This window comes from Accipiter gentilis, chromosome 12 (assembly GCF_929443795.1).
Source record: "Accipiter gentilis chromosome 12, bAccGen1.1, whole genome shotgun sequence".
NCBI lineage: Eukaryota > Metazoa > Chordata > Aves > Accipitriformes > Accipitridae > Astur > Astur gentilis.
The window spans coordinates 20,641,353-20,658,851 of record NC_064891.1 but is presented as its reverse complement, the minus strand read 5'-3'; the positions used below and the strand labels follow the sequence as shown (position 1 = coordinate 20,658,851).

The window sequence follows — 17,499 nt, the reverse complement described above, 5'->3', positions numbered from 1 at the left end:
GCACAGGCGGCTGAGGGAAAGGGGGGCGGGGGGGGGGGGGAGGGCGGAGACGGGGCCAGCCCGAGGAAATCAAACGGCCCCGACATGAATTAGGCAGCGGGCTGCAGAGGGGAGGGCCCCCCTCCTCCTCCTCCTCCCTCTCCTCCCTCCCTCCCTCCCCGCACGGCGGGAGCAGCGCCGCCCCGCACGGAGCCGGCGGCTCGGGGGCACGCCACAGGCGCGCGCGCGCACGCACAGCCAGCCGGCGGGAGCGGGAGCGGTCGGGTCGGGGTTGGGGGGGGGGGGGGTCGGTCGGTTTTGGGGGGGGGGGGTGGGTGGGGGTGGTCGTCGTCCCCCCCCGTCAGATGAAGATGGCAATGTCCGTGATCCAAGCGTGCCGCAGCCTGGCTCTCTCAACATGGCTGCTGTCCTTTTGTTTCGTGCATCTGCTGTGCCTGGACTTCACCGTGGCCGAGAAGGAGGAGTGGTACACGGCCTTCGTCAACATCACCTACGCCGACCCGGCGGCCGGCAGCGCCGAGCTCCACAGCGAGAAGAGCGAGTGCGGGCGCTACGGCGAGCAGTCGCCCAAGCAGGACGCCCGCGGGCAGGTGGCCCTCTCCGCCTCCCCCGCCGACCGCTACGCCTGCGACCCCGGCACCCGCTTCAACGCCCCGGCGCCGGGCAAGAGCTGGGTGGCCCTCATCCCGCGGGGAAACTGCACCTACAAGGACAAGATCCGCCACGCCGCCGCCCAGAACGCCTCCGCCGTCGTCATCTACAACGTGGGCTCCAGCAACGCCAACGAGACCATCACCATGCCCCACGCAGGTCAGACCCGGCGCCCTCCCTGCCCGCGACCCCCCACCCCCACCCCCCCGGCTCCGCCTCGGGTGGGTGGACGGGGCCACCCGTGTTCCCTGCGCGCCGCAGCCCGCTCCGCCGTCCCGCATCCTTGGGGTGGGGGGGATCGGGTCCGTCCTCGCACCTCCCGGCAAGGGGAGCGGGGTGGGCTGCCAGCCTCGCCGGGCCACCGGTGGGTGCCCGTCCCCGGGGTCCGTGGAGCACCTCTCCGTGCCGTCACGGCAAAGGACGGATGAGCCGCTAGCAGCAACGCGTCGCCGGCGTTCCAGGGGTGAAAAGTTTGGGAGACGTAAAAAAAGTTTGGGTCTGGCCGGAGGAACGGCTGGGACCCTGAGCCCGCTGCTGCGGGGCACCGCTGTTTCGTCGTGCCCCGAGGATGCCCTGGCAGGTGCCCTGTGGGATCCGGGCGCGACTGAGACCTTCCGAAGCGGAGAAGCGTAGCGTTTACGGGGCAGGCTTATCAGGAGGTGCAATAAAGTAGGGAACACGGCGTCCGCCGTCTCGCCTAGGATAGCTGTGGGATACAGCAGGAACGCCGAGTATCCGATCTGGTGAGAACGTGAGATTATTTTGTCCAGGACAGGGCTTGGGCGGGGGCTCGCTCTCCCAGGTGAACGCTCTGGTGGAGTTTGGGCTTGCAGCGTCGGCACATGGGTGCTCGGGTCCCAACGTGCGCTTGTCGACTAGAACCGAGCAGAAATCCGGTCGTCGGAAACAAGCCGATCCTCGGGTTGTGCCCACCGAAAGCGCTGGGTTTGTAACAATGTTTGAACCGAAATAATGTTGTTTTAAAAACAGATCACCAGGTTTATATTTAGGGACGGTGTTTTCTGCCAGGGTCAGTGGTCTTTTATACCAGCAGCCCGTGCCATGGAGACTAAAATGCCACCTATTGTGAAATCTCAGTTTGGTCTGCCTCCAGTGACTAATCGTGCCCAGCTGTTTCATGCCAGTTGAATCTTAGCAGAGTTAGGGGTAAACTGAAACACAGAAAGGCTGCAAAACAGGATGTTATTCTAATGACACTTTAAATTTCCACAGTAAACTAGCTAGCGTGGATGCGCCGAGAAAGAGTTTGTTGCCCAGCTATAATGCTCTAATACTGCTGATGCAAAAGTAGCGCTTTTGGAACCTCTTGGGTGCAGCCGCTTTAAGAGATTAACCATTTATTTGGGCAAATGCATGTTTCTTTGGTAGAACTGGTGGAAGATGAGACTTTTTTAGTATTTTCTATCCCTTTTGTGAGACAAGCAACTCATAACCTCCTGAGCTTCTTAAAACTCTGCTTTATAACCTGCACGTGGTTTAGTAGCTGTTCAGATTATACTTCTTGCTACTTTAAGTATCTCAGATTATATACTAAGCAGTATAAAGTAGTAGGAGCTTGGCATACTTATGCACCCTTGAAGTAAAGCTCAGGCTGTTTCAAAACTTAAGATGCATCGCTTGTTCTTGTCTAGTGAGTTTCTCTAAAACTGCCAACACGTTGGATCAATTAATGGTTTGCCTGTTTTTAAAGTATGCGCTAAACTGGTTTCCCACACAAATGGTGTTTTATTAAGAAACAGTGGGAGTAAAAAATGCATCTAACCTTTTAAAATGTTGGAGCTTTTGTTTGTTTTAAGGTCTAAAATGAAGTAAGCAGGGAATCTTTCTTACTGAAAGTGGCCTGAAAGCTTTCAAAAATACCAACGCTGTATTGCTTATCTTGAGGGCAGCTTCTTTTATGTCACGTGACTCCATACAGTTTATTCTGAGAATCCTTTTTGACTACGGAGTTGATACTCAGCAGTGTGATTGTACAGTACCACAGGCTGAAATGAAAGGAAACTTGCAGAAAATAATCTGGACTTGTTGAACACAGTCAGTGGGACTGAAGGGCTTTGCTGATGGATTGTGTGAGGTTGTCTTTGTTTTAAGGATTTTCATTCTGTGAAGTTGAAAAACGGCTGTTGGTCTTACCTAAGGGAAAACCTGCCCTCTGCATTCAGTCAAAACTCGGAGGAGTTTTAGAGCATAAGTCTGCTGGAACAGGAGGAAAAATCAATTATTCTTAAACAAATATTTGACAAACTAGCAGGGGTTAAGAACTGGACCTATCTTCAGTCTCCCTCTTGTACCACCTGGGACACTGGGACAAAGTGAATGTACAAACTGTGTAAAATTATCTTTCTGACTTGCAGCCTTTGACGTTAGCTTGGTCCCAGTCTAAACGATAGCACAAGATTCAAGGGAAGAATGAATCAGATTCTTGGTTTCTGAGTTCAGCAGCATCTGCGGTGCTCTGCCCACGCCAAATCCTGGAGTGGGAACAAGAAAATTCCATCCTGAAAAATACTTTGGGGGGGTGGGAGGGGAGGATGAAATATGACCTAAAAAGCAATTTAAAAGTCAAAAGAAATATGATGTTACTTTTTTCTTTTCTGCCACGGATTATTTTTTTTTTTTTTAGGTTTCATATAAGCTTAAATAAACTCTTTCTATACAGAAAACAGTACATCCTGTTGCCTAGCAGTGTGGCTCCTGCCCTTTCTAAAGAACTATTACTCCCAAGAGAGATGTTTTTCCTTATGTGCGTTCTTCTCTTCTGTATGCTTTGCCTTCTTTCTTTTACTTTCTTTTTCTCCCTTTGTGTTTCTTTTTCTGCTCCTCTCACCCTCCACCCTCATATCTTCATCTCTACCCCCGCGCTTCATTCCTCCTCTTGACTACGTTAATCTGCTACTTCATAGTGCTTTGCCCTTGCCGCTTTCTTCCCAAAGCTCTCTTTCTCTTGCCAAAGATCCTACTTCTCAGCTGTATGTTTCATTATATTTCATGTTTTCTGCTACAATGCATGCCAATGACCCTTTGCTAATACGGTGCCTCCTGATTTTGAAATCTAGAGGCAACTGTAGCAAGATGCCATTCCAGAGTTTGAAGGAGGGTTGGCAGACCTCCCGACACCCCCACCCCTCCAGTAGAAGCCAGGGTGGTATTATGTCGAAGCTTGTGGAAATCTTCAAATACAACTTTCTAGGATTTATTTATAGTGCACCGGACAGAACAGACCAAGCGTTCGATTTGAAGCAGTTCAGTCGCTGTACTGAAAGCCTTTGCTTTCAGGGAGCTTGTACTTAGGTTGCTGCTTGCATATCCAGAAGAGAGAGGTAGAGTTGCGACGTCTGCGTTCACAGGGAGCGCGGAGCTCTGTGGTTCTCGCGCTAGGACACGCTTAGCTTTTACATCATCTGCTACAGCCTTTGCAAACCAGCATCTTTATTTCTATTGCCTTGAAGTAGGGTATAGGAGCTGTGAGTCCAACTTTGTTTGCTTTTGACTGAGTAGGTTTTAACCAGAGGAGGAACAAAAGCCTCTAGAATTTCTATTTTGGATGCTTTTTATTTCTCCTAAATCAACTTTTCTAGTAGAAAAGTACTCTAATAATGTAGAGGATGTTCTTTTTCCTCGAGAAGAATAATCTGTGGTGTTGGCCGGGGTTTCTGATTGACGTTTTTTCTTATTCGGAACAAATGAGCTGTTATTTAGGTTTGAAAAGGCTCTAGCCACTGTGTCTACATTTAATAACGTAGTATTAATTGGAAGTGTTCTTACTACCTGTTGTAGCACATATCTGAACCCTTCCTCTGAGCTCTGAATAGATGCAGTAAGGGAGCCTTCTAGAGGATGATTCAAGGTGAGAACTTCCCTCTTTCCAGTTCTTATTTGAGGGAACCTAGGCTGACCACTTCTAACTTGGGCACCTGTCCGGTGTTTGGGGCTAGGGAGGGATTTTAACTGCAACTGTACGCATGATTCCTATGTGGGTAAAAATCGAATCTTTAGTATTTAATACAGTTTGTAACATTCAGTTTGAATTTGGGGGTGTATCAGAACATCTCACAGAATGGATATGATTATTAGTGTGTGAAGTAAATTGCATCCTAAGTATTTTGCGCCAGAAGTGTATGCGAGTCAGGCAGTTCTGCGTACTCTGTATTCTGCTTTTCCAGTGCATGCCATCACAAATATTAAGTCACGTGCTGCGTGTATGACAGCCCGTTTTCAATGAGAGGCAGATGCCTCGTTTTTTGTAATGGCTCGTACGCGCTGGCAGCAACTGTCAATTGTATCTTTGAGACATGAATCTCATATGTGGTCTAAGGTGGCTCTGACTTCTTCCCTCCCTCTTTGGCCCTCAAGCGCAGCATGTGGGCGCCAGATTGCAGGAGGAGGGCACAGCCGTCCCGCTGCAAAACCAGGTGTGTCCCTCCACACACACTGTGAACGTGACCAGCCTTGATCTGTGCGCATTCAGTTCGATAACGGTTTCTTCCCTTGTACTTGGATTTTTGTTCCAGGATCAATGACTAGTCTCGCCTTTTACATATTTTAAGATGTGTTGGTAGTAGTTTTGGCTTAGGGGTCCCCTGTAGGTTTGTACTGATGTGCAAATTAGACACTGAATTTGAAGATTGTTCTCTTTACAGGCTTAATTCAGTACCGTAGCTACATTTGTTCTGTTACTAAAACAATTGTTTTCCTAAACTTTTGTCGAATTCTAATGAGGAAAATGTGCTGACAGCATTCACACTGAATTTACATATGGATAAGTGTGAATTAATCGAGGGTTGGAGATTTCAGGCTTCCAGGGCCTGCTATAATTATTTTCTGTTCCAGGCACCCAGGATTCATTCCTAATAGAAACCAACTCAATGGGGGAGGGAGATGGAGATTAGTGCATCTCTGAGCCTTATCCATCATGAAATAAGGCATGGCTGGAGTGTGCTGCCATCCTTAGGAACTCAGAGGAGCTCCTGGATCCATCGCGTAGGTCTGGCTTTCAGTAGTTTTTGAAAATCTGGTTCTCGGTATTTATCAAAAATCAAGGATTTATAACGTTGGCTAGAGGGAGCAGTAGTGCCACTGCGTTCGCTAGTGAGCGACGCTTCTGCCTACTAGTTCTGCTGTGGTCCAGTGCTAGACTTCTCTACTGCGGATGTGTTCAGCTATGGCAAGCAGTGGGGGAGACTTACTTTGTGATCTTAGGTAACTGGTTTAGCTTTAACTGAATTAAAAGGGATAAATTCGACCTGCAAGGACTTGAGCAACAAAATAACCTTAGTCTCCAGTACTACTTGGGACAGCCACTTCAGTGCTGGGGCACTGACTTTGTCATTAGGTAAGACATTTTTTTGCCTCGTTGAATCTCGCATCTTCTTTCAACCGCGCAAGTGGTTTGTGTATCTCCTTCAGAGCCCACTGCAGGTCAGTGGAAAGACAGTGAGTCCACTGAGCTTTGGATCAAGTTGTAAGGTACAGCTTTCCCTACAAAGTGGTGAAGTATTGATTCATCGAAGATTGCATTGATCCTCCAGGCTTACTGATTGCAAAAGCAGTTAGATTTCCACATGCCCTTTGGTTATCTGCAGCATTTGTTTGCAATTATATTCATACAAGTGCTGTCTTCAGATCTCTGCAGTAAGAAGTGACACAGCAGGAAGAAAATCTTCCTCAGAAACAAATCGGTATCAGCATAGATTCTAACTGCTGTCTGTTAACCTGGAGCACCTCCTTTTGACACACTCTCCTTAGGAGAATGGCTCGCTTTTGATGAAGTGATGGTTTGTTCTAGTCCCATTGCTATTTTGGCTTTAAAATGGTATATGCTAGCCTGCATTATTAGAATGCTGTGGCAGTCTGTGGCTAGTGAGTTAAGTCCATTGTAGCTCCCTGATACATGCAGATGTATTTCCGTGCTGCCCCCCCTTCGTGGTACCTCACAGAGCACAGGAACGTTTTCAGCAGAAGGGGAGAGAAACCTACAGTTAGTTCAGTGTCGGCACTTTAAGAGTCTCTTTTCCTGGTAAGAGAAGAGGACACTTTCTACTTTCCTTATGTAAGAAAAGGACTAAAAGAACCCATTATTTTGCCGCACTTGTTTGATGGAGCTCATAGTGCATTGTCATGTGAGATGACTGAGTTTCAAGTGACCTCTGCCTCCTTACACCACGAGCCAGGCTGATGAAGAGTTAGATCTTTATGAAGGGATAGCCCAACGACTTCTCCACTTCCCAATAACTTCTGCATAGCTAACCAGCACAGAAACAGCATTCATTTCAAGACAAGCCCCACTTCTGCCCTTTCAGTTGCATTTCAGTACTAGTCACTTGATGACTTCTTTGGTACAGAAGGGAGCAAACAATACAATCATTGACTCATAGAAATCAGATATGGAAAAGACTGAGTAGTCCATGTAATCTATCACCTTACTAATGCGGGATTGCTTCCTCCAGTGTTACCATCTACTACCGTCACAGTGCTTTTTGCTTAGCATCTTGTAAAGGAAAGAGTCTGGGGGTGCTTCAGAAGCAAATGCAGTCTGTGTAAGCAGCACAATGGTCCTGAGGCAAGAGATATAAAATGTAGGAGCATATTAAATACTAATACTTTATCTTGCAATAATATTTAATTCTCATAACTTCCGCAAAGTCATCTTGGCAGAGGCATAACTGCTAAAGGATAAGGTTTAAAACCAACTGTATCCATTGTACCACACCGTTTAGGGGCGTATGTGGCAACTGCAAGAAGTAAGAGGGGGCAAAATATTTTATAACTGGTTATGTCCAAACAGTCTTACTCAGCTGTGTCTTGATTCCGTAGTGGGGTGTGACCCAGGACTTCACTAGTGCCCAGCTCTCTCCTCATTTCACTCCATAGTGTTTTGGTTTCTCCGGAAGAGAAATCTAGATGGATAAGCCACATGTCAGCCGCTGCGCAGTTTGACCAGGTCTTGAATGCAGACGAGCAGAGGTCAAGGACCCCCCAGGGTACCCTGTTTGTTCATGAGTGCATTTAGATGTAGTATCTCAGAAGGTAATTCTATTAACAGCTGCAGTTTCTGTTATCTGGAGGAGAAAATCCAAATCACTTAGGTGAAACTTCAACTTTCAAAATTTACTGTATTAAATCTACCAGCTTTATATCCACTGTCTGACCTACTGCCCATATTAGTGGATGCCAAGCTTCATAAACCTACGAGTTTGCTAATAAATTGACTGTGAATTGAAGCTCATCAATAATAGGCTTACTGTTCTTTAGTGCATTTTGTGGACCCCTTAGAAGTAATCCTCCAGCCAGGGTAGGTTGAAAATTACTGATTTAGGTGAACTTAACCACCCTGGTGAAAACAATGTTTCTTAGTTCAAAAATGGATGAGTGGAAACACCTCTTCTTTCACCAGTTCTAGTAGATGGAGAAAGGTTGTGAAGATTAGTTTGCTTATGAAACAACAGTACTACACAGCTGTGTTTTACAAGAGGAGCTTAACGAGGGCTTTTTTGTTGTTGTTTTTGGCTCTTCTTCAATAAATTATTTGAGATAAACCTTAGAAAACTGAACTGCAGAGAACTGAAGGAGATGATGAAAAGATTAACCTGTTTGTTTTCTTGCTATTCTACATTGAAATATGAAAAGCTCACATCTTTGATTCTTTGCTACTTAAAGATATAATAGCTTTTTCAAATAATTGTTTGTTTCTTTTCCCTCTCAAGAGTGACTTATAAATAAATCAATAAAGTGAAGTGCCTGTTCATTTGCTCCTGACAGTATACTCATAGTGATATTCAATTATACAGCTAGACCTAAGGGTCTGTCAGAGTTTTGATCTCAAATTTGATGTGTTTAACTGTTTTTATGTATGTAATATTCCCTGCTGTAAATTGGAAAGGTAGCCCATTTATTTTAACCTTCTTTTCAGTTTGAGACACAATTGGAGTGAAAAAAATGTTTATCTTTTTAGTTCCCAAACCATGGTAACATATATTACTGCCGTGTAACTCCATAGAGTCCTGGTTTAAGTATATCTTGTATACTCCTTAAATACAGATAGAAGCATTACATCTGCATTGGAATGTAGTTCCTCCAGGGATACATGGAATAGGATGAGTTGGCAAGTGCTCCCTTGTGCTACACACTTAATGAGACATAGCTTTTTAAAATTAATTTATATTCCATAGTGTCTTGAAGCCTTTATCATGAGAGAGGACCCCTGGCACTGGGGTGTTCCATAACAAAGCAGTTCTCTCTGTATGCTCTTCCACCAAGGCAGCCCCGTACTACTGACATAGTTGTCTATGAACTGGCATCATTTGTCCCTGAGTGTTGGCTTAATTTTATAGGATATCATTCTTCTGCATATTTTTTTGCTATACCTTGAGCTTTCTCACTTTTATGTGCTCTTTGGTTTGCCTCTAACTGGTCAGATCTTTCCTTACAAGGCAACTCTTTTTTGCAAGTCATTGTAAGAATATCTCGCCAGATAATATATATATATTTTAACGAGAGTTATGCATCACATAAATCTCTGGCTTCCAGCTTTCTAAATCACACATCATTAAACCGTGCTCTTCTATTTATTCCTTGATCTTGCAGTCCTTGTCAAAAAATGCATTTCTAGCATGGTCCCTGTTACCTTGTGTTGAATGTGTCTGACATTACACAGCAGCACTAAGAATGGATGCAAAAGCCTAGTAGGTAGAGTCATCTTCAGTTAACTTATATGTCTAATCTTAAGATTACTGTAAAATGTGTCAACAGTAGTTGAATATGTGTAGTGGGTTGCTGGGTTCAGACCCAGTGCAATAAGCCGTACGATTGTATTGTTTTGCTTAAATTGATTTGTGGAGCACTTGAGAAGCTTTTGCACCTAGTTGTTGCTGTCATACTAGCAGAGCAGTTCCAGTTCCTCATGATCAAAGCTCTGGGTGTCTAACAAGTTTCACTATGAAATATTTCTTGGATTTTCCAATTTTGCACTGTATGAGTGTCTGATAAAGATCTCTCTGGTTTTACATCCTGTGATGCTAGCTAAAATGTTAGTATTCTTTTTCCTTTTCTATTTCAATATTTTCTGTTAGAAGACAGAAATATATTTCTGCTTTTCATTTGCCGTTTCAAAAGTATCTGTATTAGAGAATCTTAAATCTTTGGCCATATTTCTGGGGCATGCCTGTGTGTTTACTCAAAAAAACCCCTTTAAAACAGAACAGTCTGATGCTGCAGTCTCATTCATGATTGCTTCTTGTACAGAATACGCTTTCTCCTCTTGTGCCTTGTTAAGCTTTTATTATACACTCACCGTCTCCTGTTTTACCTGCCAGTATCATGTTCCTTGAGTGAGGCAGCTTTCCCAAGATTGTGTAGTCTCTGTGCCTGGTCTCTTTTTGCTCTTTATGTCCATGTGTTTGAAGTACCATCTGGTTGTCCACGAAATTCATACCTTTACTTAATACTATGTCAAGACTTTTCGCGCTGGGAAATGAGGAGCTGTCTGACTAAAATCCATTATGTCTTGTTATAAACCTGGCTTTGATGTCTTTCTCTTGCCTTATTTTTCCTTCAAGCCTCTATCCCCTTCATTTTCTACTTAGTTTTTTTTTTTAATCTTTTGGGGGGGGGGGGGCTGGTAAGGGGAAGGGTATAATTTCTTTCCACACTTTCAGTAAATCTTTCCCTTGTCTTTCTCACCCATTTTTTTTGGTTGTCTTCACTTCTCTTTTATGTGCTCTGCACCTATTTTTTATCTCTTCTAGGTTTTTTTCCTTTTCTCCCCACCCCTTACACGGTTGACAAAAATAGCCAAAGGCTATTGCTTTACATATGAAGTTGACTGGGAGGGGAAGCAGAGCAGGATTATGCTCTTTGGGTTGCTTTTCCTTTGCAGCTGACTCAGGGTTTAAAGAGCATCTGCTGTCTGCTGCTCAGAGTCGGCTTAGAGGAGTGGGACACCAGCAATCGGGACGTGTGGCAGTGCCATTTATGAACAGAAGATTGCCAATCAGGCATAGCACATTTGCTATGCATAGAATGGCTTTGTGCTGAACACTCCAAAGTCTTTTTCATGAATTCTTAAGACTAAATCATAGTCCCCTCTATGTAAAGAGGCGGATCCTGCTCTTTCATGCTTTTGCAGAAGAGGAGTAAGTTTCCCCTTTGGCTGCTAGAAAAACTGACTGGGATTTTTTCCATCAAAACTGTTTTTCTCTAGTAGTGAAATGGATTTTTTTGTTGTTGTTTTGGAAAGTTTTTGCTCTTCAGAAAAGATCTTACAGTTCTGGGTTTGAAGAAAGATTTTATTTTAGTAGATACTTAATGTCCCAGAATTTCAGGTTCAGAACAGTTTGGTTTCCCTTTCTTTTTTTTGATGATATAATACCTTTTAATCAGCTTCTACCAGCTTTAGACACTAGTCCCACCCCAGAGCACAGACCTGACTTCTTCCCAACTCAAATAGTTGCACTTCTCCAGGAATCAATGCATGCATTTGATTACAAGTATTATTTAAAGAAATTGAACTCAGGTTTGCAATGCTGAATTTCTTTTCCCTGTGATAGTGTGCCAACAGCTTTCTGTCTTCCCACAGTGCAGTCCCTAAGCTATAAGATCTTTGGCCCTTGCTCTGTGTGTGTGTATATCCTTACCAGCAAGCTAGACGTGACTTTAGCACTGTGTCTAGATACATGTGGGAATGATATCTGGTATGAGATAAAATTGCCCTCATAGACAAAGACATAACAAGGATCAGTAGTTATCAGTGGAAGTGAGACAAATTCAAGCTTGTAGTAAGTTGCAATTTCCTAAATAGTTGCCCATAACTTAATGTTATTTGAATGGGCTTGGATAGCTCTCTTAAAGTCCCATCCTGGAAAAAATTACCCCATTCTCTGGGGAAAGTTGCGGTAGTGTCTACAAGGAAGGTTAGGGAAGGTGATCATGGTAGCTCTTTATAGGTTTAGGGACTGTACCTCTCTGGAAATACCACCCAGCTCTTTTCCACACTTGGAGACTGTCAAAACAGCTCTGGCAGAAGCTCTGCACAGTGGGTAGAGGTAAACCCTATGGCCTGAAGCATCAGCTCTTCAAGACGGGATCTCTGTGTAGCGTGTCCTTTATCACCAGGAAAGAACTTAGGTGGGTGATAGTGATGAACCAATGTCAGTTTGTTATTTCTTTGTGACTGTTGCTTATAGAAGAGGAAGCTGCAAGACAACGAACTTGCAAGAAAAACAGACTGAGTGACTTCTATTTTTTGTGTCTGAAGGTAGCCCACAAATGCAGAGAGCTGCTTGTAAGCCTCCACAAAACAAGCATTTGCTGGAACATCTGTCTCGCATTGTAAAAGAAGTTGAAAACCTTTCTCTTCCAAAACTTCTGTTTAAATGGTAAATGCCAGCACAAGGGAATGTCATGATTAAATGCAATCCAGAGCAGCAAAGGTATCACAGGTGGGGATGAAATACTTCAAAAGCCAGTAGTACCATCATTCACTTTGCCAGAGAAACAGCTAAAACAGCCATTAGATGAAAGTTGTGTGAATGAACCTGAATCCTGAAGAGGTGAATTCATGTTGATGGGAAAATAATAGCCATAGAAGTAGCTTGTGACCCCTTGTGGCATCATCACTGGGGACACATTCTTCTTCTCAGAGACTATGAAACATACTTGACTGATCCATATATCTTAATCCCCATTTCAGTTCTGTACTGACTTCCATCTCTTGCTGGTACCTGCTGTCATGATCTTTGAAATTTTCTTGTTTGCTGCCTCATTTCTGTTTGTTCCAGTCCTTCCTTGCTGCCTTTACAGGTGGTGGGAACATTCCCTGAGTTGATGAGGAGCTTGGTCACCTTGTGCTCAGGTCTGAGCTTGTACAGTTTTGCATATTGCTTGGTGGTTTGAGTATGGGTGATTGTATTGCTCACAGAATATTGGCCAACTGGATCCATAGGTGACTTAGAGAAAGCTAGCAAACAGCTTCACTCCATGGAAAGTAATGAGCTATGTCTAAGGCAGTCAGGATCCTCTGGTGCGCATTGATTCTTCAGAGCACTCATCTGTCCTTTTCACTCCCCTGGCCTGCTAACCCCTGCTGAAGAAACCACATGGGAAAATTTGATTTTTCTATGTTTTTTTTTTTCCTCTAGAGACATTCTCTTTTCTTTAGCCATATAAGTCCCAGAGACTTTTTTTGTTCTTTTTTTTTTTTCCTATCCTAGTCTACTAACCAGAACTACTTAAGATGCAATTTATGAGAGCCCGTAGCCTATTTTTAAGAGTAAAATATAACTGTATAACTATTTTTTCTCAATTTATAATTTCTAATGGTTGGTAGTTCAAGGAAATTTTTTGTAAGAGAGACTTTATATTATCTGGTTTCTAAATATGCATGACCTATCACTTCTTTCTCCAATAATTAAGGGCTTCATTCCCATTAACTAATTTATATAACTATCTTTCTGCTATTAGACTTACGAAAAATAACAAAGCAAGCACTGAATTTGTAGTATAGAATATCTTCTGTCAATTGTCTTGTACAGTTGATGGGTAGAATCTGTTCCTAGTTCTCAAGCAATACTGTGCTGAATCAGCACCATGGTTGCTGTTGGTCTTTTCTGGACAATTTATTTTGTGCCCATAGACCAGAAATATTTTTCGCCAATGCAAAGATAACTCTGCTAGTTTTACCACAAAGCTGTTGTCTTTGGCTCTGACTAGCCAAGCCTGTTGTGGATTGGCCTGCAAAACAGGAGCTGTTGTGCATGTGTAAAGCAGTAGACACATTTGGTAGTGTTGGTAGTAATGATAGCAGGGAGGCAAGTATAACTGTGTCTCACCTAGACCAATACGGCAACCCCTAAAATCCCTTACTTGCAAATGAGACTGATACTTAAAAATCACTTATCACTTTACTAAGGTAGTGATTTTTCTGTCATAAAACTCACTAGTAGGTATTTTAAAATTTAAGTTAGACATTATTTCTAATGTCTACATTACATTAAGGTAATTTGGAGAATGCTTCATGTCCCAGTTTGGGATGACATTCGCACAAATGGTTATAGTTAAGCTCATGTTTAGTTCTTGCTAAGAGCGGGCCAGAAGTTGAGCACCTTGTCTAGAAATGTAATTGAAAGTAGTTTATGAGGCAATGTCATCTATGAAAGGGGTAGAAGTGTCTGATGTAGCCCAGAGGTTTATTACTAAGAATTTTACTGTGGTAATATTGGGCAATCTTATGCCCTCCTATAGCGCTGTGAATAGTCAAGATCCTTAGAATAAGGCGCCGTTACTTATAATTGTAAATATAAGATATATACTTTATATATTTCATAAAACAGGTGCTTTATAAATACCCATTAACAGAGATGCTTTGATTATTTTATGTTTCTCCACATAGATTGGCTTCTGCTTTCTGGGTTATCAGGCATGTCTGCATCACAGTAAGAAGCAAAGGTACTTCTCTCAACTTCAGCGAACACTGTTCCCCTTCCACCTGAGGAAGTGTTTACCACCCAAACCCTTCGAAAGCCAGATGCTGCCTCTTATTAACTGTGTTTTACTTGATGTCTGTTACCAGTGCATGCAGAGGAACAATCATAGCTGTGAGGAGTGTGGACAGCTGGATAGTTATTTGCAGATGTCTTAGAGATTTATATCAACCAGTTAATTGTACTTGCTAGATGAGCTAGAGGACCTCATGTAATTTAGAATAAACACACAGCATTTCTTGCTTATCAGGGAGTTGCCCAATTTGGAAATACATACATATCTTAGGCCCATCAGATACACAGCAGTGCCATACCTTATGCCTATTCCAGTTTGGGAGTAATTATTATAATGTTTTGCAGAGTTGGATCCAGTAGATAATATTTTGCATCCTCCCTTGTGACCTTATCAGGCTGCCATCTTCATTTTGCCTTGAGAGGTTCAGGAGATGTTTGCCTGATGTTCCCAATGATACATATCAATTTTGAACAGAGCTTTCAGCTGCTTGGACAGTTGTTGGGGGTATGTTGAGAGGATGAGAAACTGTAACCAAGAAGGAGAGAAGTGTAAAATTAACAGATATTCCTCCACTAGACATTCCTAACAAGTTAACTACCATCTTTACTTAAAGAGATCTGTCTGGAAATAATACAATACTTATTTTTAATAACCTTTAAGTATGTAAGCATGCCCAGTGACAACTGTGTTAAAATCACAGTAAGACTTGCCAGACCAGGCAAATATTTGTGTAATATGCAAATATTAGTGATTACCTGAGGTGACTCAGTAGTGTCTTCAGTGGTCCTCAAATCTGTATTTATCAACACAAGCCTCAGAGATCATTCACAATCCTAATGTGAATGGACATCAGTAGGAGTGGAGGTGCTTAGTATCCATTTGAGGGTGCTGTGCTTTTCATAGGCCTGGCCCTTAGTTTGCCTTCTCCTGTGTCTCCTTGTTTAATAAAACAGAATAGGAATCCATCCATCAGAGAATTATTGAAGGTTTAATTAATTTGAAAATAAAACTGATGTTCATGCTGTTATCCAACAGTTGTCTCCACCTGTTGGCAAGAGTTTCAGGATCTGCGAGTGCATTAGGTCTTTATTCAAGTACACAATATTCAGTCAGCTGCAAAAAAATTAATTACAATTTCATTTTTGTTTTCCATCTGTAATAATGGCAATGTTCCTATCACTGAAAGGGATAACATACACAGCATTTAAGCACCCTCAGGCTACAGCAATGAAGAGATTGTACCTTTTTCTTGTGGAAAGATGCTATGCTGTGTAGACTTGGTGTCATGGAAACTGAAAGAATGTATGAAGTTTTAAATAGGCAGATGAATTTTAAAACCACTTCTTTAGCTACTTTGAAGAAGCACACAGATGGCTTGGCTGGAGAAGTCACAAGAAGTTCACAGGGAAAAAGAATTCTCCAGCACCAATATGATGGTCTCCATAGTTCTTATGTGGGGTATTGGGATTAGACTGGGCTTTAAACTGACTTTTCACGGGCCATATTTTCTTTATGCAGACTGCTTTCAGGCCAGCTCAGATGCTGATTTCTGAACTTTCAGGTTAGCCACCATTACTTTAAGAGTCTCCCAAGTCCCCATTTCATTTATTTACATTTTTTAATGTTATTAAGAGAAAACCAATAACCATCCTTTAAAATTCCAACCCCCAAATCTTTCCTTCAGAAAAAGCATTATAAGTTTGCTGATTGCCAGCAGTGCACTTACCTATGCCATTAATTTGTAACCTCTACTTCTGAAATCCTAACCCTGCTGAAGTCAATGCCAAAACTTCCTAAGTATTTCATTGCCAAGTAGTAAAGCAAGAAAATAAATACCTGAACTCATTATATATCTTCTGCTGCCCCCCTTGTATTTAATGTGTTGTTGTCAAGTACAGAAAAGCCCCATTCATCACAGCCCAACAGAAATAATACCAGTCTTTCACCAGCAATCTCGGTGAATTATTAACAGTCTGCATTTCATATGAATTGCACACATCTATCAGATTCAAGTAATGCTAACAGACAACACCAGGACTTCATTAAGGTCATTTTGTAATTGAGTAAAATTATGGCCCAGCCTATGAGTGCCTTGAAGCTGTAAGTATTAACTTGCGTGAGTTCTCCAGCGCATTGAATAAAAGGCCCACCTGGCCTCAAGTGATTGTATAAATTATGTAGCCATTGTTACATTTATGATATAGGTAGAAGTTAATTTTCTTACCTTTTGAAGTGCCTGAGAATAGCAGGTCATTTCTGACAGTGGGCTTCCAAACGAATTTTGTTGAAATCTACTGACAGCTAAAATTTAGTTCTTGCAAGCCTTATGGCTTCTGTGTGAAATGAAAGGAATCGGGCGGGGGGGGGGGGGGGGGGGGGGGCGAGGGGTGGTGTTAGAGCTGTGTAGCTGGAAGAGGCTGAGAAGCTTGGCTTGCAAGATGTGTGTGCCTGCTAGATCATCTCCAACAACAGGGTGCAGCCAGGCTCACGAGAGCTGCGAGAGATGTTGCTGCCTGACAAAAGTCACAGCTGAGATAAAAGCTTCTAGATCTCGAGCAGGTACTGGCTGCACGCACTGCAAAAAAGACCTGTTCTATTTTTGGACGGTGAGAGCAGTATGGTTTTCACACCTTTCTTCACTAACTCGTATGCTAAGAAGGAATGGTAATGATGACAGCCTTATGATGGGGGAAATGCTTCAGGGGTGGTTGTTAGGAGAATGCTCAAAATCAGTATTTGCAATCTCCATGAAGGAGTGGAATCTACATTTTATACCATCCATCTGTGTACCAAATAAATGTGAATAGTTGTCACAGAAACAAAGTCTATCTGCATTCAGCCTAGCGGAGGTCATTCCTTACCTGTTGCCAGTCTGACCAAGTTAAGATGGCATTTAATATGGGCTGAATTTGGGCCAGACAGAGGATTAGTTATTAGATCTTGAAATATGTGGTTGGTTGGTGAATTTTTTTTCTTAATTCTCCTGGAAACACTGTGCAGCTGAAGAGACCACAATGCCGGCAATACTGCATCGCGAGTTCAGTGCCTTTGTTCTAACATGCATATTGTGTTTTTGAGTGATGCTGATCTGTTTTGAGAGCTTGTGGGATTTTCAAAACCACTGCTATGTTAATCTCATTTGGTTCCTATAACATGCTTCAGATTACTCTCTCTTTTCAGGGTCTGATGACAAGATACCGAATGGTGTGATTTGTACTGCAAATGGTTTATTTTCAGTTTTCACTACACCTTCATTTTGGAAACCTGTGACTGTTTAACCCCTTTGTAAGTCTTCAGCATGCCTTATTACGGTGAATTTCTTTGCTAATCGAGATG

At 42.9% G+C, this 17,499-nt stretch overlaps 1 protein-coding gene across 1 annotated transcript in view; it reads left to right on the top strand.

Moving 5' to 3' along the window:
* Positions 1 to 318: 318 nt before the first annotated feature.
* Positions 319 to 17,499, top strand: part of RNF150 (ring finger protein 150) — a 120,685-nt gene continuing 103,504 nt past the window's right edge. Inside the window, exon 1 of the mRNA XM_049814693.1 lies at positions 319 to 810. Coding sequence (XP_049670650.1) covers positions 345 to 810 — 466 coding nt within the window. The 5' untranslated portion in view covers positions 319 to 344. The remainder of the gene's footprint in view (positions 811 to 17,499) is intronic.